Raw genomic sequence first — 22,962 nt, forward strand, 5'->3', positions numbered from 1 at the left:
AGACTGGCAAAAATAGTCCAACTTGCTGGAAGTGTAAGAAGACATAAGGAACCTTCTATCATTTATGGTGGACATGCCCGGCAGCAAAGAGATTTTGGTCTAACATCAAAAAATGGTCGGAACAAATAACAGAAACACAGATAGATAAAGAACCAAAAACGTTTTTACTAGGAATTTTTAATAAACCATACCCTAAAGATATTAAATATCTCACAATTCACATACTAACAGCTGCAAGAATAATATATGCAAAATATTGGAAGCAAGAAAAAATGCCAAACAGACTTCCGGTTGGCACCGCAGGCGTCGTTGACGGTCTCTTCAGACCGCCAGCCCCGCGATCTCATAAAAGCCGCCTTGACAGCGCTAATCAGCTGTCTGATGGCTTAAAAACCTCTCCATCAGGAGAAGAAGGAGAGGAGAGCCGGTGGGTGTGAGTAGAGCTCCCTGAAAGTCCTCTGGAAGGATTCCAGAGGCTTGGAGGGTGAGAGCTCCTCGGTCAGCCCACTAAGAAACTCCCGATCCGGGACAACTCTGTTTTAAACAGAGCCAGACGCCGCATCCGATCCTGCTGTCAAAAGTGAATCTGATTGAATACAAGCGCAGGCAGAGCGGAAACAGGAGAACAAGCTTTAAAAGTAACTGTGCTTAACTCTGGATTTACATTGTTTCTAATTGAATCTCTTTGAGCTGGAGGCTGAAGATGGCGCCTTTGTTATGGGTGTGAAAGTGAAAGTCAGAAACGAAAGTGTTTATTGAGAACTTTGCACTTTGAGAGTGGATTAAAGCTGCTGGGAATTGAGAGCTTGTGGGAAAAAGACTATTTTGCTGGATAAATCATAGACTATAAATTACAAGCTTTTGAAAATTGTTCAAGGGATTTTGTGGCAGTGAAAGGAAAAAAGATTTTTTTAAAAAAAAATATGGCTTCTAAACAAGTTAAGCCAGGAGCTCCTAGGGGCGGAGGGAGTTCTCCAGTAGTGTCAGTAGTGACACAGAAAGCACAACTTCCGGCTGATACACAGAGTCAGGAGGCTTCTTTTAATGAACTCAAAGAATTTATAAAGGAAGCCATGAATAACCAAGCTGCAGCTATGAATAACCTAACAGTAATTATGGAAGGGAAATTAAAGAAATTTGAGGAGGATATAAAGTCAATTAAAGAAGTTGTTGAAGTAAAGCATGATGAAATAAGAGATGATATTGTTTTTGCAGTCTCAGGATTGTCAAAACTTATTATCCAGGTGGAAGAGAGAGTGGAAGAAATTACTGAAGCTAATCTGAACCTGGAAAACAAAGTAGGAGACATTATGACTAAAACAGAGAAGGTAGATGATGAACTGGTAATGTTACAATACAGATCTATGGAATTTGCTTTGAGACTGAGAGGGTTAAAAGAAAATAGCTGGGAAAACTTAAAGGACATTTGTGCAGAAGCAATTGCAGGGCTAATCAAAGAAAGTCCAGATGATGTGGCAAGTCGAATTGATAAAATCTACAGGGTTAATTCTTGGGTGGCAAGACAAAGGCAGTTGCCAAGAGATGTGGTGATTTATTTTACAACCAGGAGGATCAGAAACGACATTTTACAAGCTTCCTACAAGGACAAGGTTCAAGTGGCTGGACAAGAAGTGGTGGTTCTGAAAGAGATCCCTCCAAAAATGCTAAGAAGCAGAAAGGATTTTGGCTTTTTGGTAAATGAACTGAGAAATCAACAAGTGCAGTACAGATGGGATGTGCCAACTGGACTAATAGTGAATTATAGTGGAGAAAGATACCAGTTAAACACAGTTTGGAAGGCAAAAGATTTTTATGTTAATGTTTTAAAGGCTGGACATCCACCCTCACCAGGAGGGGGTAGAAAGAAAATGGAGATGTTACAACAAGAAAAAGATGGAAAGCAGATACAAACTTATGCTGAAGTTGCAGCTAGAGGAACCACCATGGAAGAAGATTTGGATCTTGGGGCCCCACCCCCAACTCTGGAACCACTTAAGAAGGAAGAGCCAAGAGAACAACGACTGACCCGAGCAACTTATAAACGTCAAGAACAACAACTAAAAGTGCAAGAACTTCAAGATTTACCTCAAGAAGCTCAAAAAACAGAAGGAGTGGGGGGGGCTAGGCCGAAGAGTAAGGTGGAGGAGGATGTTCAGCTGATGCTCTTACAGCTTCGAAAGGCCAAAGATGGCAACTAAATTCCTATCTTGGAATGTTAATGGTTTAAATTCACCACAAAAAAGAAAGAAAGTTTTTCATTATTTGAAACAATTTAAGAATGATGTTATTTGTCTGCAAGAAACACATATTAGATTATCAGACCAAAAATATTTGATAAATTCAAGATTAGGTACACACTTTGTGGCATCAGCACCAGAGAAGAAAAATGGGCTAGTTATATATGTAAAGAAAGGATTATCAGCTAATTTAATTGAAGCAGATATTCAAGGAAGATATATTGCAATTGAATTATTAACTCAGACTGGAAAAATGCTTTTAATTGGAATATATGCTCCAAATCAACAACAAGATAAGTTTTATAAATTTTTACACACTAAAATAATACAATGGGACTATAAATCTTTTATCTTAATGGGTGATTGGAATGGAGTAATAGATACACAGAAAGATAAAAAAACTTTATCAAAGATTTCAACACGTGCGAAATTACCTAAATCCTTTTTTGATATGATGGAAGATATGGAATTGAGAGATATTTGGAGAGAACGCAATGTTGAGGAGAGAGACTTTCCTTTTTTTTCTGATAGACATCAATCCTTTTCTAGGATTGATTTCATACTAATTACAAATGATTTTATTTCTAGGGTGAAGAAGACGAAGATATGTCCAAGAACTCTAACTGATCATAGTCCAGTTTGGGTGGAACTGGAACAGGAGAGGGGAGAAAGGAGGTCTTGGAGGCTAAATGAAAATTTATTTAGATATGAAGAAAATGTGAATGAGCTTAAAAAACAAATGAAAGAATTTTTTTGCCAATAATATGCATAAGGGTACTTCTATGAAAATGGTTTGGGATGCAAGTAAGGCTTATATGAGGGGAACTTTTATATATATGAATAATAAACATAGATCAAAACAACAAAAGAAGCGGAAAGAGATAGAGGAGGAAATAAAAAAGAAAGAACAATTACTTATAATTAATCCAGGAGATAAGAAAGTAAAAGAAACAATAAATATACTACGAGAGCAATTTAATATGTTAATAGCTGCTCAAGTGGCAACTAGTTTACAATATGCTAAACACAATACATTTTGTAATGCTAATAAACCAGGCAGGTGGTTGGCCTATGTGTTGAGGAAAAAACAGAAATCACGAGTTATTGGTAAGATAAAATTTAGAGGTAAGGAAGTTTATCAACAGAATATGATCAAAAAGGCTTTCTTAGAATTTTATACAAAGTTATATGCTAGTGATTCAATACAAGGTATAGATATAGATAGATACCTAAAGGAAGAGAATATTCCTGAATTAACATTAGAACAGAGGGAAGGGCTGAATCAGCCAATAACCTCTGAGGAGATTATTGCAGCAATTAAACAGTTAAAAACAGGTAAAGCTCCGGGAACAGATGGATTAACAGCTGTTTATTACAAGAATTTACAGTCTGAAATGGTAGAACCGCTTAGAGCATTATTTTGTAAAATTCAATTCCACCTCCTTGGAGAATGGCTTTTGTGTCACTGATCCTGAAGGAAGATCAAAATTGTACCAAACCTGAAAACTTTAGGCCAATATCAATTTTGAACACTGACTACAAAGTTTTTGCCAAGATATTAGCGAATAGGTTAATGCCAGTTATGCAACAAACAATTCATAATGACCAATCAGGTTTTATAAAAGGGAGGCAAATGAAATATAATGCTAGACAAATTGTAAATTTATTGGAATATTTGAAAAAAAACAACCAGGTCTCTGCAGCATTTATATTTCTGGATGCAGAGAAGGCGTTTGATCGATTGAATTGGCAATTTTTGTTTAAGATAATAGAAAAAATGCATTTTGGAGAGTATTTTACACAATCAATTAGAGCAATATATCAGGAGCAAACAGCACAAATAATAGTTAATGGAGGTTTAACAGATATTTTTAAAATTGAGAAAGGTACAAGGCAGGGCTGTCCTTTGTCTCCATTGTTGTTTATTTTAATTTTAGAAGTTTTGTTGAATAAGATACGTGACTCTGATAAAATAAAAGGGATTGTAATTAGACAGCAAGATTACAGATTAAGAGCGTTTGCAGATGACTTGGTTGTTACTTTATCTCAACCTATAGAATCGGCTCCACATATGTTGGACATAATAGGTCAATATGGTAAGGTGTCCGGATTTAAAGTAAATCAACACAAGACAAAGATAATAACTAAAAATATATCCATATCTCAAAGAGAGGATTTAGGAAGGATAACGGGGTTTGAAATAGTTAAAAAGGTTAAATATCTAGGAGTATATATTGCAGCTTCAAATACAAAATTATTTAAAAACAATTATGAAGTTCTTTGGCAAAAAGTGCAGAAAGAAATGGAAAATTGGAAAAAGCTACAATTATCTCTACTGGGAAGGATAGCAGTAATAAAAATAAATGTATTACTTAGGTTCTTATTTTTGTTTCAAATGATATCAGTGCTTAAGAGAGATGGAAACTTGAGGGAGTGCCAAAAAGGGGTTAATACCTTTATTTGGGGCGGGAAGAAACCAAGAGTGAAACTGAAAATTATACAGGATGTACGTGAGAGAGGAGGTCTTAAAATGCCCAATTTAAGATTGTACTATGAAGCAGCTGTTTTATCACAAATTAGTGATTGGTTTAATTTAACTGAAGAGAGAATGTTAAATATGGAAGGTTATGATTTGTTATATGGATGGCATTCTTATTTGTTATATGAAAAAAAAGTGGATAAAGTGTTTAAGGGTCATATACTTAGAAATGCATTGCTGAGAGTTTAGAAAAAATATCAATATAAGCTAAACTACAAGATACCTATATGGGCAAATCCCAGACATGCAATAGAAAATATAAGTATAGAACAAAAAATGGAGGTGATTATCTATAAAGAGCTTCTTTTTATGGAAAGGGGTAAATTGCAATTGAAATCTTTAAATGTATTGAAAGAAGAAGGGATAATTTATACTTGGTTTCAGCTAGATGGAGGGAAGATCAAAAAATTGGTGTCATGCAAAATGAGGAAAACCTGGTAAAGCAGATTAGAGATCAAAGTCAGATGCATATTAAATGGTTGTATAACGCTTTATTGGAAATAGATTCAGAAACGGAATTGGTTAAGGATTGTATGATAAAATGGGCACAAAACTTTCAGGAACCTGTGATGATGGAAACATGGGAAAAGATTTGGGTTAGAAATGTTAAATTTACGAAAGCACAAAATTTGAGAGAGAATTTTTATAAAATGTTTTACAGATGGCACTTAGATCCTAAAAAATTATCATGTATGTACCCGAATTTACAACCTAAACGTTGGAGATGTGAATGTGATGATGCAACTTATTATCATATATGGTGGACTTGTAAGAAAATCAAGGCATTTTGGATAAAAATTTGGTGGGTGATGCAGAACATTTTGAAAAGAAGGTTGAAATTTACTCCTCAATTGTTTTTATTGGGTATAACGACGGATTGTACAGTATTAGAGACTAAACTGATCTTGAACTTAATATCAGCAGCTAGGCTGTTGGTAGCGCAATATTGGAAGAAGGACTCTTTGCCTACTATTGAAGAATGGACATTAAAGTAGCGAACTTAGCGGAAATGGCGAAAATTTCAGCATATCTGAAGAACTATACACAAGAAAGATACATATCGGAATGGAGAAGATGGATTGATTATATTCAAAATAAGTATCAGACAAGAAAATATCAAATAGCTTATGAATGAATGTTAAACTTTATTTTAGAAGTATTATGTTATCCATAGTGGAGTTAAGGTTTCAGGGGGGGATTAGGTAGTTTAAGAATAGTTAGGCTAATTTAGTTTATGTTTGTTAATTGAAATACCCTGTATTTTGCTCTGGGAAGTCTAGGGGGGGAAGGGGGGAAGGGATGTGGGGGTGGTGGAGAGGGAAAAGGGTGGGGGGAATATTGGGGGGGAATTTTCTTTGTAAAACTTTTCAATAATAAAAAAAAAAGGCCAAACAAAACAGATTTAATAGAAAAAATTCTAGAATGCGCTGAAATGGATAGGTTAACCAAAGAAATACAAGAAAGAGAATAATCAGATTACTATAAAATATGGAATAAATGGTATAATTGGTTAAAAATTAGAAATAAACAAAAAACCTAGAGGGGAACTATTACCAGTATAGAAAATGTCATTACACTAAGGAGGGGTGAAGAAATATATAACAAGCAGAATGTCACTTTGAAATAATGCTTAAGAAGGAAACATAATTTCTTTTTGTTTATATGTTGTATAAATGTTTGTTGTGTGTATGTCATGTTATGTTTTTTTTTTTAATATTTATACTCTAATAAAAATTTATTTTTTAAAAAAAAAAGACTCCTTGACCCTTTGATAATAGTTTGCCTGGTCTCAGACAATTTAATAATTTCCATTTCTAGGCAAGAGCCATGAAATCATGCACAGCAAAGCAAAAGAATTATATGACCAAATGATGGGGGCTGAAGTAACAAATGGTAATAAAGAAGAGGAAGGACGATATATCAAAGGAAAACAGAAGAGAGATCGGGAAAGAACACCACAACAAGGAGGGAAAGCAGATGAAGGAGAGACCCAGGAAGAGGAAGGAGTACAGACAAGAGGCAAAAAAAAGGAACAGGAAGAAATAAAGAAGAAACAACAGGAAAGTTAATAAAAAAAAAAAAAAATGGAACGGACTTTAAAAATACTATCTGTAAATGTTAATGGACTCAATTCACCATCCAAACGACACCAAATTTACAAAAAAATTTTGAAACAAAAATCAGACATTGTGTACCTCCAGGAGGTACATATAAGAAAACAGGATATCAAATATATACAATATAAAAAATTAGGTAAAGAATACGTTTCATTGGCAGAAGAAAAAAAAAGAGGAGTGGTGGTATATATCAAAGAAGGAATAGACAGTAATATGAGGTATGTAGATACAGAAGGTAGGATAGTCATGGTAGAACTAAATCTTGAGCTCAAAAAGATATTATTGGTAGTAATATATGCCCCAAATAGTCAACAATTAGAATTCTACAAAAAAGTGCATGAGAAAATTATAGAACAAAAAATGGAGAATGTCTGTCTGATTGGGGATTTTAATGCTATATTAGATGTAAGAAAAGATTATGAATGTGGTCAACAAAACAAAAATAAAAAAAATGTATTACCTAAAACCTTTATGGATATGGTGGAAGAGTTAGATATGGTAGATAGCTGGAGATATCTTAATCCCGAAGCAAGAAATTATACATATTATTCGAATCCGCATAAATCATGGTCAAGGTTGGATATGATTTGGGTAACTAAGATGTTAATAATGGAGATAGAAGAAGTAGAGATTTTACCAAATAATTGGGCTGACCACAACCCGATAATGATGAAGTGGAGAGGTCAGCAGAGAAAGAAGAATAGATGGACTATGAACACACAGGTTCTGCAAGAAAAAGAATATAAGAATTATATAGAAAAGGAGTTAGAATGGTTTTATAAGGATAACACAAAGCAACACACTTCCCTACAAAACCTATGGGATACAACCAAAGCATATATAAGAGGCCTCACGATATCATATAATGTAAAACGGAGAAAAGAGAGAGAGAAAGAATATAACAAATTATTAGAAGAAATTCAAAATTGGGAATGTAAATTGCAAAGAAACCCAGGGGATGAAAAAATAAGGTTAAATTGGTTAACAGCAAAACATAACCTAAACATATTAGAGCAGGGGAAATATGTAACAGCATTGAAATATACAAGACAAAATTACTTTGAAAACGCAAACAAACCAGGGAGATGGCTGGCGTATAGGCTGAGGAAGGAAAGAGAAAAAAGAACAATTCAGAAATTACGAGATGATGAGGGAAGGATTCAATGGGCCCTAGAGGAAAAAAAGGACATAATAGTCCAATATTATCAAAAACTGTATGAAAAGGATATAGTAACAGAGGAGGAAATTGAATACTATTTAAAAGGGGAGGGATTGCAAATACTAACAGAGGAAGAAAGAGAATTATTAGATAAGGAGATTACGATGGGGGAGCTAAAAGAGGCACTGAAGAGGCAAAAAAATAATAAAACCCCGGGGACAGACGGTTTACCAATAGAATTCTATAAGACATTTGGAGACTCATTAAATGGAATACTGTTAGAAATATACAATGAGGCCCTAATGGAGGCAAAGCTACCCAACACATGGAAAGAAGCATACATTTCCTTAATATCTAAAGAGGGGACAGATACCACACTAATAAAAAATTATAGGCCGATTTCTTTGTTGAACACTGATTATAAAGCTTTCATGAGTATAATTGCCAATAGGATGAAAATAATATTACAAAATAAAATACACCAGGATCAAAATGGTTTTCTGCCTACAAGGCAGATAAAAAACAATTTAAGAATAGTATTGGATGTTCTAGAATATTATGAGGTGCATCCAGAGAGACAGGTAGCACTGATCTTTCTGGATGCACAAAAAGCCTTTGACCAAGTTAACTGGCAATTTATGAAGCAACAAATTAAAAGTATGAATTTTGGAGAAAAATTTACTAAAATGATAACATCGATATATCAGAATCAGAAAGCATGTGTTTTGGTGAATGGTGACCCAACAAAATTCTTTGGAATAGATAAAGGAGTAAGGCAGGGATGTCCACTTTCCCCTTTACTATTCATTTTAACATTGGAAAATTTATTAATCAGAATTAGAGCAAATAAAGAAATTCAAGGATTAAAGATCAAGAGAGAGGATTATAAGGTCCAAGCATTTGCAGACGACCTTGTTTTTTTCGTAGAAAACCCATTAGAAACAACCCCAAAATTAATAAAAGAGATTGAAAAATTTGGAAAGGTAGCAGGTTTAAAAATTAATAAAGAAAAGACAAAAATGATAACAAAAAACATGACAATAAAACAAGTAGAGAAATTAGTAAAAGAATCCGGTCTGCAGACAGTAAAAAAAATTAAATACTTAGGGATAAATTTGACGGCCAAAACGACAACAATAAAAGAAGACAATTATGATACTTTAGTCCAGAAAATAAAGGAAGATTTAGAAAAATGGGGGAAACTAAAATTGTCTTTATTGGGGAAAATAGCAGCAATAAAATCAAACATACTGCCAAGACTCCTTTATCTATTCCAAACAATTCCAATAAAATTAGATAAGAAATTCTTTGATAATTTGGATAAAATAACTAAAAAATTTGTGTGGGAAGGGAAGAAATCAAGAATAAAATTGAATATACTACAAGATGATAAAAGTAGAGGTGGATTTGGACTCCCGGCATGGGATAAATATTACAAGGCTGCCAGTTTATTATGGATTAAAGATTGGATAACCTTAGATAATCAAAGATTGCTAAATTTAGAAGGGCATGATTTAATGAAAGGATGGCACGCCTTTATATGGAGTTCAGGAAATAAAATATATAAACATTTTAACAACCATACAATCAGGAGATCCTTAATTAACACATGGCTACAAATTAAACAAAAACACTACATGAAAATTCCTGGCTGGCTATCGTCTATAGAAGCAATAACTCACCCCAACATATTATCAAAACAAAAGATTCTAAAATATAGGGAAATAGTAGATGTTCAGGGGAATTTGAAAACTAGGGAAGAGCTTAAAGAACAAGGAATGGAAATAGATTGGTGGCCCTACTCGCAAATAAAAGTAAGATACAGAAAAGACCAAGAGAAAGAAGGAATAGATTTAAAACAAAATCAATTAGACAAACTATTAGAATCAAAAGAAGGGAAGCTAATCTCAAAAATTTACAAATATTTACTCGAATTCGATCTGGCAGAAGAGTTGGTCAAAGGGCAGATGGTAGCCTGGGCGAGGAACATAGGGCATAATATACAATTAGAAGATTGGGAAAGAGCTTGGGAAGATAATTATAGAATGACAAAATCGGTACCATACAAAGAAAATCATTATAAAATGTGGTACCGATGGTATCTGCCACCCGCAAGGTTAGCAAAAATGTATCCAAATGTGAACCCGGTTTGCTGGAAATGTAAAAAAGCACAGGGAACTTTTTACCATGCTTGGTGGCTTTGCCCAAAAATCAAAAAATATTGGAACAAAATAAAAACATGGATAATAGAAATAACAAATCACGAAATTGAATTAACACCTGAAGTCTTTTTACTCGGCATGATCAATAAAAATATTAGGAAGGACATAAAATACCTAATACTCCATATTATAACAGCGGCAAGATTAGCATTGGCACAACTCTGGAAAATTGACCGTTTGCCAACTGATCAGGAAGTAATACAGAAAATCTATGTATGCGCAGAGATGGATAAATTAACCCTAAAATTACAGGATAAGGAAGATTCAAATTATTTTAAAATATGGAATAGCTGGTACCAGTGGATAAGTCAGAGAGAGGGAATGCTTAGAGATGAAAGTTAGGAGAAATCAATGTAAATAAACAACTGCACTGTCAGAGAGATATAGAAGGAAATATAGTCACTGTGTGTATATATATATATGTATATATAACATTAGAAAGTAGTTGATAGAGGAAATTGAGCACTATATATGTATAGTATATGTACTTGTAATTTGTGTGTTTGATTAAGAAAAACTTGTTCAGTTTTTCTTATAATTGTTTTAAATGTCTTTTTTTTAAATATGAATAAAGTTTGTTTAAAATTAAAAAAAAAAAAAAAAAAAAGAAATCATGCATGGTTGTCGAACAGTGGTCCCCAGCCTTTCTGGCTCTGTGGACCAGCAGCAGTGGCAGCAGGGGGGAGAGGGAATGGTTTCACATTCTGCTTGCACAAATGGAGCTTTGCACACTTGCACACTTGCACACTGCTTGCATGGCCCAGTTCACAATGGGCCACAGCCCAGTACCAGACTGCAGATCGGGGGTTGGGGACCCCTGTTGTAGAATATGAATAGAGTAGAACAGTGGTTATCTATCTGTGGTCCGCAGTCTCCTGGGGGGCTGCAATATTGTCACAGGGAGTCCATGCAAGCTTGAAGAAATGTTATGATTTAAATCTTTAATGAAGTCTTGGGGGTCCATGGCCACAAAAGGTATTTGAAGGGGTCTGTGGTGAAGAAAAGGTTGAGAACCCTGCTATAGAAAATGACTTGTACATTAGCTAGAGCAGATTTAAGCACAAATCCATCTATTTGTGGCGTTCCCATGTAACACCTCTCCTGTGTGAGCTGCACTGGCTCCCGGTGGTCTTCCAGGTGCGCTTCAACGTCTTGGTTACCACCTTTAGAGCGCTCCATGGCTTAGGACCGGGGTACTTATGAGACCGCTTTCTGCCACCAGTAGCCTCTCACCGGCCAGTACGCTCCCATAGAGAGGGGCTCCTCAGGGTGCCGTCAGCCAAACAGTGTCGACTGGTGGCCCCCAGGGGGAGAGCCTTCTCTGTGGGGGCACCTGCCATCTGGAACGAGCTCCCCCCAGAGATACGGAGGATCCCGGACTTACGCACTTACGCATGCCCTCAAGATCTTTTTATTTCAACAGGCTGGCCTGGCCTAACCTCCTTTTCAATTGTTAATTTTAAATTTGTTTTAAACTAATAGGGGTGTTTTAAATTGTTTGGGCCAAATTATTTAATGGGCTTTTATATTGTTTTTAAATTTTGTATTATGTGTGTTTTATCTTTTGGCTGTTCACCACCCTGAGTCCTTCGGGAGTAGGGTGATATATAAATTTAAACAATAAAATAAAATAAATAAATTTGATTAAAAACAATGTTGGTGTCCATTTAACTCTCGGAGCATAGACATGATTTAACACAGGTGTCCTCACTTTGAGGCCCTAAAGTTGCTGAACTACAACTCTGATTGCCTCTAGTAATTGACTATACTTGCTGTATATTAAAAATTGTAAATCTGGTATCTTAAGCACTCAAACCTGGGGAGGTCTGAACTTTGCAAGAGTCAAAGTGGGTGGGGTTTAATCATGCAAATGAGTAGCCATTTTTAACCTTAAGTACCACAAAGAGAGTAGAATCTCATGCCCTAGGAAAAAATTCTGGATCTAGCACAAGGATTATCAAACCAATTCATAACTTTTCTCATACCTCAAAGTGAGTTGAAATTCCAAAGGATGAGTTATATTACATGAAAGCAGATGACATTATACCTGTAAAATAATGGGATGAGTGTTAATAGACAACATGTAGAGGAGACGCAGTTTATCCCGGTCTGTAAAATGGTCCATGTAGACACTACCAGCATCTGGAACTTCAGCATATCGCCGTACTATTCGATCCAACAATCTTTGTGATGGACAGCGAAGCATTGGTGTACGAAGGCCCTATAAAAAAAATGTTGAGAAGTATAGTCTTTTCTCTGCTTTTATCACAAGAACTTAGATAAAATAAGACTGCCTGCTATTAATTTCCCTTTGCACATTCTGGAATAGATTCTCAAAATATGTAATTTAATAATTTAATATACATTGTCCTTTTTTAACACCCACTCATTTGGTGACCATTCAAACTTATGATGGTGCTGAACAAGTGGTAACTATGATCAGACCTCATTTTTATGACCATTGCAGCAGCCCTGTGGTCATGTGATAGTGATTTGCAACCTTCTTTGCCAGCTTCCCACAGGCCAAGCTAATGGGGAAGCCAACAGGAAATCAGAAGTTGTGATCATGTGAGGTACTCATTTAAAGACAGCAACCAGGACTGCTAAAACTGCCATCAATAAATGGCGTGGTCAAGTGATTTTTTGACTTATGACCTCTTTGCTTAATGACAATTTTCAATCCCACTAGCATAGTTAAATGAGGGCTACCTATAAAGCATTGAAAATATACTTATAGAAGAGTGCTTGTGTTTTGCTACTAATTATAATAAAAAGAGCAATCATACTAACTTGTCTATATAAACAAGTATGAGTATGAGAAACAGGTATAACATTTACTAGGAAGAAATTCCTCCAAATGATAGCAAGCCAGATAGCAACCCAATCCCAAAACTTTACAAAAGTCTACAAAAAGGACCTTTGCATAGATCCCTGAAGATTCAAGATGTTGCAAGGTGTAGTGCAGTGCCATGTTGACAGCATCATCTACTGATCTATTTGCTTGGTAGGCAAACTGAGAGGGGTATAACAGAGGATCTACAATGATTTTCATGTGGGCCAGCACTAACCTCTCAAAGGTTTTCATAGCTACAGATATCAGAGCAACTGATCTGAAGTCATTGGCTTCTTGATGAAGGGTTTCTTGGGAACAGGGATGATAGTAGAGTATTTGAAGCAAGGGGGATATAACACATCTCTAGTGATTAATTAAAGATGAGGGTGAAGAGGGGGGCCAGTTGTTCAGCACAGGGCTTCAAATAGGAAGGAGTTACTCCATCTGGCCCTGGTGCTTTTCTGAACGTTTTTCTATTAAATAGACTTCACACATCTTTTTCTAAGATTACCAAAGGTGGTGGGCCAGAAAGATAGATATAGGATTTTGGCTACTGTTGGTCTACTTGAGGTGGGGAAGGTAGCGATAGATGACAGTGATCTCCTGTCATACCTACAGTAGAATATATCAGGTCATCTACCAGTTAATGATTCTCTTCAATAAGGGAGGAATAAAGGTTCTTGGAGAGATACAAGGCAATGGTAAACCACTTCTGAACATGATAGACTTGCCTATGCCATGATAGACTTGATAGGCTTGCCTATGTCAGCCAAGACTCACACAGGGCACCAAAAAGGAAGTTTTGCCTGCATAGTTTGTATATAGTTTGATATTAGAAACAAGTAATAATTGATTAAATTTTCAGATTGGCAGAAGTTCCCTCATGAAATGTTTGGTTCGGGGTTAGAAGGGTGATACTGTAATAATAAAAGATTTATAACGATTATGGACTGCTACCACAATAATATGATAAATTGCACTGATATATTGTGTTAGCTGTATAATTACTGTATAAAGGAATGAAGAGCCAATTTCTATATGTCTGATTATTTATATTTGCCATATTAACTGTCAAACTCTGATTCTAAACTGCACATTTTACTTCCTAGTTGCTATTGCTATTCTGTCGCCTACAACTGGTTGCTATGAAGTGATAATTGAAGTTCTGTAATCAGTATCTTGAAAAAATGGACAGGCATTTGAACTGGTTAAGTATAAATTCAAAACAAGATCAGCATAACCTTCCTTGACTGATGAAGAAGTCTGGTTTACCTATTTAGGATTAAATCGACCAACTTTCTATACTTGACTCTATGTTTACTAAATTGTTTTTATACTGTTATAACAAAGAAAACATTTGCAGCTTTTCTTTTCAACACAGCTCCATGAGACCACATAGGCAGAGGTTACATACACATCTCTAAAACAGGTTCATTGAATCCTGAATGTGACTAATTGTTCTTACATTACTGTATATGGTATACCTATCATCTCTTGTTTGTTATTAGCATTAAATCTTTTGCTCTGCATGACAATATTTGCTAATGTCAAATACAGACACTTTAAAAATAGTTCAGGGAGAAGTGTCAGCTATTGCAAACTGAAATGAAGGCAGCCTGGATGGTATGGTCGGGGAGTAACATTTCTCTGCCAGTGACAATTTTGTCAAGAGATGCATATAAGCACAAATCTCTTGAACAGGCAAGGTTAGTAGGCAAGGTTTTCAGCTTGGACTATTTGTAATTTTCAGTAACGATTTCCACTGTGACACACAAAGTAATCATTGTGACAGCTGCTGAATTGGTAGTTGGATCAGGTAGGACCATCCACATGAAGTGAAAAACTTTATTTCACAGTCTGTCATTTTGATTCAAGTACATTAAGACAATGCCATAATTCTCTGCTCTATATAAAACAATTACTTCAGCCCAATAATTTGAGTCAAGTCTCCTATATATCCAAAACCACATAAGAGAAGAAGCAGTTATTGGAAAAGTTCAACTGATTTGATGCAGAAGTGGGAGTTTGTACTCAAAAAATGCCACTCTTCACTCTTGCTTAACTTGTTGGTAAAGATGATTGATTGTTAGGTAAAGCAAAGGCAACAGTGCTTTTTTTCAATAATTTTATTAAGAGTTACAAGCAGAAAATAAAAACTAATACAAACTACAAAAATATAGAAATATAAAAAAGAAATTAAAAAGTATAAAAAGTAAAGAAAAAGTAACTTCCCCCTTCATCCCAACAAGTAAAAACAATTTTAATAGCTTATCATAATTTCTTAATACAGCATGTACTCCCTTCACCCCATAATTCATCTTTTAACTAAAGAACAAAATCAAAAAGTCCTGTCACTTTTTCTTTATCAGCAAAAATCCAGTAAGGGAAAACATCTAATTTTCTATTTTAAGTATCATTGAATAAGCTGACACTGTGTTCCTTCTCTGAATTTTTAATGATCTTTATTTTTAACTCCTTCAAACGAAGTCCCAGGACCTGTTTTCTGATCATCTTTTTTGTAACCCAAAAATCTTTCAAATCTTTATCAGGCCTCTTTTGTACATCCAGTAATCAAAACTTGCTTTTTTTCGTATCACTTTTTCATATTACATATCACTTGTCATAAAGTCCTTCAAGACTTTAACATATTTCTTTTATAAATCCAGTAAAAAAAAAATATTCAAATCACTGCTTGGTTTAATAATTGTCTTTTAATCTCTTTTAAGCGGTGAAATATATATAGGCTCGATTTGTGTATCCAGCACATCTTTCTCCATTATTATTCTCATTGCCACACAAATTTAAATCTACACTGAAATTAATTTCAAACTTATCCATTGTAGCTAATACCTAGATAAAAACCTACAGGATACAAATTAGGAAATGGGTCCTGAAACAAGCCAAGAACCAAGGCAAAGAGGCAATCAACACATACAGAAATAAAGAGACTTATGGACTCTTATATATTTTCCTATCTACATAGACAATGGGCAGCTTGAGTAGATCTGTCATTCCAAAGCCAGGGAAACACAATCTACCTAGATATTTCATTGGAAGCTATCTACAATCCCAGAACTATCAGTTCAAGCCCTTGTAATTTCTAATATAGGGCATAAAATGTAGAAACCTCTATTGGTTTAAATACACATACCTTCAATCACCACAATTATAAGCAGTAGTTAGGGATTCCACATCTCCATTGTTGGACTTATGAAGGTATCTATAAGAGAGTAGGAATCAATCTGACTGAGATATTACAATTTATTGAGTCCTGAATCATTCATCCCACATCTGAAACAGGGTTGCCTAGTCTTAACATGATCAGCTGCTTCATAGGGATTCAGGCTTATTTCTTACTGATTATTGGGAAGTTTCTGCAGTGCTCAAAAGCCATGAGATATGGTCTTATTCACCACTCAGACTCTGGATAGAGTTTGACAGAACAAACAAAGTACCTTTGACAAAGTAGACCATAAACTACTACTTGATAAAATAGAAAAATGTGGGTTAGACAGCATCACCACCAAATGGATTCGTAACTGGCTGACCAACCACACTCAACATGTAGTCCTCAATGGAACTTCATTTACATGGAGGGAGATATGCAGTGGGGTACCCCAGGGCTCTGTTTTAGGCCCAGTACTCTTCAACATTTTCATCAATGACTTGGACGAGGGAATAGATGGGGAACTCATCAAATTTGCAGATGACACCAAGCTAGCAGGAATAGCCAATACTCCGGAAGATAGGCTTAAGATACAGAAGGATCTTGACAGACTTGAACATTGGGCGCTATCTAATAAAATGAAATTTAATGGTGAAAAAAGTAAGGTTCTACATTTAGGCAAGAAAAACAAAATGCACAGATATGGTATATGTGGTACCTTGCTCAATAGTGGTGACTGTGAGACGGATCTTGGAGTCCTAGTGGAAAATCACTTAAATATGAGCCAGCAGTGTGCTGCAACTGCCAAAAAAGCCAACACAGTTCTAGGCTGCATATACAGAGGGATAGAATTAAGATTACATGAAGTGTTAATACCACTTTATAATGCCTTGATAAGGCCACACTTGGAATACTGCATACAATTTTGGTCACCACAATGTAAAAAAGATGTTGAGACTCTAGAAAGAGTGCAGAGAAGAGCAACAAAGATGATTAGGGGACTTGAGGATAAAACATATAAAGAACAGTTGCTGGGACTGGATATGTCTAGTCTTATGAAAAGAAGGACTAGAGGTAATATGATAGCAGTGTTCCGATATCTCAGGGGTTGCCACAAAGAAATGGGAGTCAAACTATTCTCCAAAACACCTGAGGGTAGAACAAGAAGCAATGGGTAGAAACTAATCAAGGAGAGAAGCAATTTAGAACTAAGGAGAAATTTCCTGACAGAATAATTAATCAGCGGAACAACTTGCCTCCAGAAGTTGTAAATGCTTCAACACTGGAAGTTTTTAAGAAGAGATTAGATAACCATTTGTCTGAAGTGGTGTAGGGTTTCCTGCCTAAGCAGGGGGTTGGACTAGAAGACCTCCAAGGTCCTTTCCAACTCTGTTATTCTATTCTATTCCTAGGGGGAAATTCAATTGCACTCACTGGAATCTATATTTGAATAGACATCTACAAAATATATTTGAAGTGCAATACTCTAAACCACCCTGACAATGAAAAAGTGTGAAATAAACATTATCCTTGTTCTCAATCATAAGAACTGAATAACAAATAAAAATTAAAAATGCAAAAATCATTTCGGAAAAATATACATTTCATTGGCCAGAAATTAACTGTAATTTTAATGTGACATCTTCATTTTCTGGTATTAAAATTTTAATTAAAATATGTAAATTCTGTACAATAAATAGTAGCAAAGAAGAAAATAAAGTTTTAGTGATATTATAGCACTTCTAACTCAATATATCCCTTTATCTACTGACAAATCAAACAATGGGGCATGTAAAGAAAAAAAAAGATTCTATCCGATTTTCTTCTAATTAAACTTGAAAAGAACTATGGGTCTTGCTGTCAGCAAATGTTGCACCTGTATAAGATTTTAGCTTCTAACAAGTGCTCTAACAGGACAAGTATTGATGCTTTTGAACTTTGGAGTTGGTGAAGATGCCTAAAATTATCATGGACAGCCAAGAAAAAAAAATCCAATAAATAATTGAAATCAATCCTAGCTCTTTGGAGAAAGTTCTAATGCTGGGTGGATGGACTCAGTGATGGTGGGTGTACCATTCGAAGAGTTAAAGGATCAGATTAGGGCAAAGCATCATGATGAAAAGCTTTCTATGTGGTCACTAAGATTCAACCACAATTTGGCAGCAAATAATTGAAGTAATCCAATGGAGGGGACACCATTGTATATGAAAACTTTTGGATTCTGAGAGAACTTTGTGTGACAGAAGCCAGACTGTAGAAAGAGGGTTTCTTTAGTTGGAAGAAATGTCCATCTGGGTTCAGTTCCAAGTGGGGAGAAAGACACTGGAAACATGGATGCTGCTTGAAAGGATGATTTAACGGAGCAGAACCATTAAGCACATGGTTCTGGTGCAGTTGAACACATGGAGTGGAGAGTGAGTGTTATTTATACCCTCTCTTGGGCTTTGACCTTGAGCTTCCTGTTCCTGTGGCAAGGGCATGTGTCCTATTGGTTGCAGACTCCCATGTGGAGTCATGTTTATCTGAATCAAGTTTGGTTGAACCTTGCTGGGTGATGTAGTGAAAGGGCTTGGTTGTGTCATGTGGTGAGCTAGATAATCCTATTATGTCCTGGATGGTCATGTCTTAATCCCATCACCCTGAAGCTGAAGTCTTTTGTTTTGTAAATAGACTGGCCCAGTCCTCAATGGGCACCAAATATCTGCTGGGGGCAGGGAGCTGCTCTTTCTCTTTAAAAACCTGTTTCTCCTTTTCTCATCCAGGGAAATACAATATTCTGCCTTCTTAATATTTCCCAAAACATTTCATTCTGCTAAGAGGGGTGAGTGCTAACTTTCTTCACTTCCAAACTGAAGACGGACAGAAGGAGGTGAAAAGATAGATAGCACAAGTTGCTTAAAGGAAACTTACCAAAAAACAAAAAGACAAATAAAATGCTTATAAAGGCTTTATTTTGTTTTGTTTTCAAAAGCTGCGGGTAGTCCTTGATTTAAAAAAATGGAATCCTAGTGCTAGAGAAATTAGTAGTTTATAAGAGGAACTCTTGTGTTTCCCGATTGAACTTCATTTTGTTTTTAGTTTTTTAGTTTTTAGTTTTTTTATTAATGTTGAAAATGTCCCATGCTACCATCTTGTGGTGATTACAGAGAAATCCATGGAAAGTGAGGTGGTGGGTGGAAATCATGCTGTATAGTTGACATGTTAAAATAGGGTTGGCATGTGCAGTGGTGGGATTCAATTTTTTTAACAACTGGTTCTGTGGGTGTGGCTTAGTTGGGGGTGTGGCTTGGTGGTCATGCGACTGGGTGGGTGTGGCTAGCTGGTCATGTGACTGGGTGGGCATGGCTAGCTGGTCATGTGACTGGGTGGGCGTGGCTATCTGCATAGGGACTACTCAGAGGGCTGAAAAAAGTCATTTCTGACTGGTCCTCGTACTTTTGACCGATCCTCGCACTTATGACCATTCTCACATTTATGCCCGTTGCGGCATTCTTAACAACTGTGTCACTTATTTCTCTTCATCATAGTGACAAGCTAGAGCAAAAATGTAAAATGTGAGGATAGTCGTAAGTTCGAGGCCTGGTCAAAAGTGCGAGGATCAATCAAAAATAACTTTTTCAGCCCTCTGAGTAGTCCATATGCACAAAAGGACTACCCAGAGGGCTGAAAAAAGTGATTTCTGACAGGTTCTTGCACTTTTGACCGGTCTTCACACTTATGACTGGTCATCATTTATGCCCATTGTAGCATTCTTAACAACCGTGTCACTCATTTCACAACTGCTTCTCTTCCCCATAGTGACAAGATAGGGCAAAAACATAAAATGTTAGGACAGTCGTAAGTTCGAGGACTGGTCAAAAGTGCGAGGACCAGTCAAAACTAACTTTTTCAGCCCTCTGAGTAGTCCATATGCATAAAAGGATACAGCAATAGAGAGGGATGAAGGAAGGGAAATTAGAGTAGGAGTGAGGATAAGAGAGGGAGGAAGAGAGGAGGAGAAGGAGAAAGGAAGAGGAAGTAGGGAGGAGAAGAAGGGGGGGGGGAAGAGAAAGTAAGAAGGAAAGAAAAAAGAGGGATGCTAGGTTTGAGGAGAAAGATTGCTGTACAATAAAAAAGATGAAAGGGAAGAAAGCCAACCCCAAACAAATATAAAGATATTAAGATAAAGAATGAATTGTTAAACTTTAAAGAATAAAAGAGAACAAATATGAATAAATAGCAATAATTAGAAACACACATACAAACATACAATGTATTTTCTTTGAACAGAGTATTTGGCCGGTTCACAAATTTAAACAGTGTTTAGTCATTTCAATTAAATTTACAATTTCTATATTTCCTTTTTGCCATATTTATTCCTCATCTATTTTTTAAAAAAACCAATATTACCCTTCATCTTCATCTCTAATCTTAATCAAATTCAATTTTTCCCTTCTATTCTATATTATACCCCTTCGCATTGTCATCTATTTTTATATCCATCCTCACATTGGTTAATTATGTAATTATGTAATACAGTTGTTTAATATAAATTCAACATTTTAATATAAATCAATTAGTTATATAACTATCTTTTTTGTATATTAATCAATATGAACATGAATATTCCAATTATTTCCATGCAATCCAATTTCTTACAAATCAATTAATTATGTTTACCAATAATAATAAAGCAAATAATTTCCCCTATATATTCCTCCAAACTACAACTTAACCATTTCTGCTTTCAACACAATATACAATTAATAGTATCTCAATTATTACAATTCCCTAGTTAAATAGAGCTTTTTTTCTTTTTTCTTTTAAAATCTTGAACTCTCCTCTTTTTCCCTAAATTTCCCATTGTTTGCACCTACCTTTTTTGGTGAGGAGAAAGAAAAAGAAAAAGAAATCTCTCTCTCTGCCTCATTTTGTCATGTTGCAGCAGAGCCTGCTTTACTTTCATTTTCCTTTTAGCTAGGGGAAAAAAAAATCTGCTCGAGCACTCTTTGCAGCAAGCAAAGAGCTTGCAAAACAAGAGCTTGCTAATGAGCCTGTAAAACAGCTGAGAGTGAATCAGCTGAGAGTCAGAGGCCGATCTAATCATGCTAATTAACCTATGCTGAAACTGAAAGAGGCTGTTTTTTTCTTGCTGTTTGCTTGCAAGGAGGTAAGTGGTGCGAGGCATAGGTCAAAGGGGGGGCCACCTTCCTTGCCACTTAGCCTCCCTGTCGCCCCCCTTTGCCTCTAGGCAAAGGGGCATCCCACCGCCCCCCTAAGGCATCCCACCGCCCCCCAGGGGGCGGTACCGCCCACTTTGGCAACCACTGGCTTAACTACTTAACAACCGGTTCTACCAAAGTAGAATCCCACCACTGGGTCTACCCATTTATATTTGCAGGCGTTGGTCTACTCATTTCTTTTCTTTTAACACTGATCAGCTGTAGGGTGGCTCTTTGAAGCCCCGCGGCAGCTGCGAGGCCAATAAAATTATAAAAAAACACCGAACCGTTTGTTAAATTGCTGGCTCGCCCACCCCTCGCCCAGTGGTGGGGAGGGGCGGGGCAAGGGGTGGGGCGAGCCAGCAATTTAACAAACGGTTCGGCTGAACCCCCTAGAACTGGCAGAATCCCACCACTGGGCGTGTGGTTAAAGAGACAACACTAGTTGTATAGTCATTTTTTTCTACAGGTTTCATTATTTTGCAGGCAACACTGAGTATATTTTCATAGATGGTCTGTCCCACTGCAGTGATACTCTGGAAGGATCAAAAGCGGAACTGAAGACCAAATGCATTCCAAAGCCATCTAAAATTAATGCTTCTGCATATCTAACCAATGGGGGCGGGGGGTATTCAGTATACCAAACAGTCACACAGTAAGCAACCAGTCACACAGCTTCTTAAAAGCCCAAATCTTTAAAGAGCCTGAGATACTTACACATCTTGTGACTCTCAATTTAAAAGCAAAAGCCTAATCCAATGATCCACTGGCAATAAATTCAGTTAGGTGTAACAAATCAATAAGCAAAATGTATTTACAAAATATTTAAGTGCAATAAATGGAACTTTTAAAGCTATATCAGCTTTTCAGTTTTTTGGAAAGTTAAATATTTACTGGAAACACACTTGTACACACATACCCTGAACATTTCAACAAGCAGAGAAAAAGTGAAAGTGAAGGAGTAGGAGAAGAAGGGAGTCCGTTCTCCTGAATTAAGCAACTTTTGAAGAGAATGTACAGAAGGGAATTTTGTTATCCTTGTTAGTGTAGGTTCGATAATAATAAGCACAATGATTAAGAAAAATAGTACTACAAGTTAGTTCTGAAGCCAGAACTCTAATTTTATTTTATTCTGTACTAGTTTTAAAAACTGGAAGTCTCAGATGGTAAGCATGATACAGATTCTGAAAGTCTGTTCATTGTCTGATGGTTTGTCTACATGACTAAGATGAACACATTGACTGCTGAACTGAAACTGAGCTCATCAACCACTTTTGTTGTAAACTTTCCAAAATGAGGTCCTTTGGTTCATATTTATGCTAAACTGTGTAAATTACATTTTATATAGAACATGTTGAAATACTAGCCTTCATAGAATAATCCTAAAACATTTCTACAAACATAAGGGTCAAACTGCCTGTGAATCTTAAAGGACTGATATGTCATATTGTTATTCCTGTCAATGACAGAAGATATTAATATTCTCCC

General features: G+C 36.0%; 1 protein-coding gene across 1 annotated transcript in view; it reads right to left on the bottom strand.

Moving 5' to 3' along the window:
* Positions 1-22,962, bottom strand: part of DIPK2B (divergent protein kinase domain 2B) — a 52,164-nt gene that overhangs the window by 17,892 nt on the left and 11,310 nt on the right. Inside the window, exon 3 of the mRNA XM_070943463.1 lies at positions 12,322-12,495. Coding sequence (XP_070799564.1) covers positions 12,322-12,495 — 174 coding nt within the window. The remainder of the gene's footprint in view (positions 1-12,321; positions 12,496-22,962) is intronic.

Source organism: Pituophis catenifer, unplaced genomic scaffold (genome assembly GCF_029215685.1).
Source record: "Pituophis catenifer annectens isolate HBS135680 unplaced genomic scaffold, rPitCat1.0.hap2 SCAF_4, whole genome shotgun sequence".
Lineage (NCBI taxonomy): Eukaryota > Metazoa > Chordata > Lepidosauria > Squamata > Colubridae > Pituophis > Pituophis catenifer.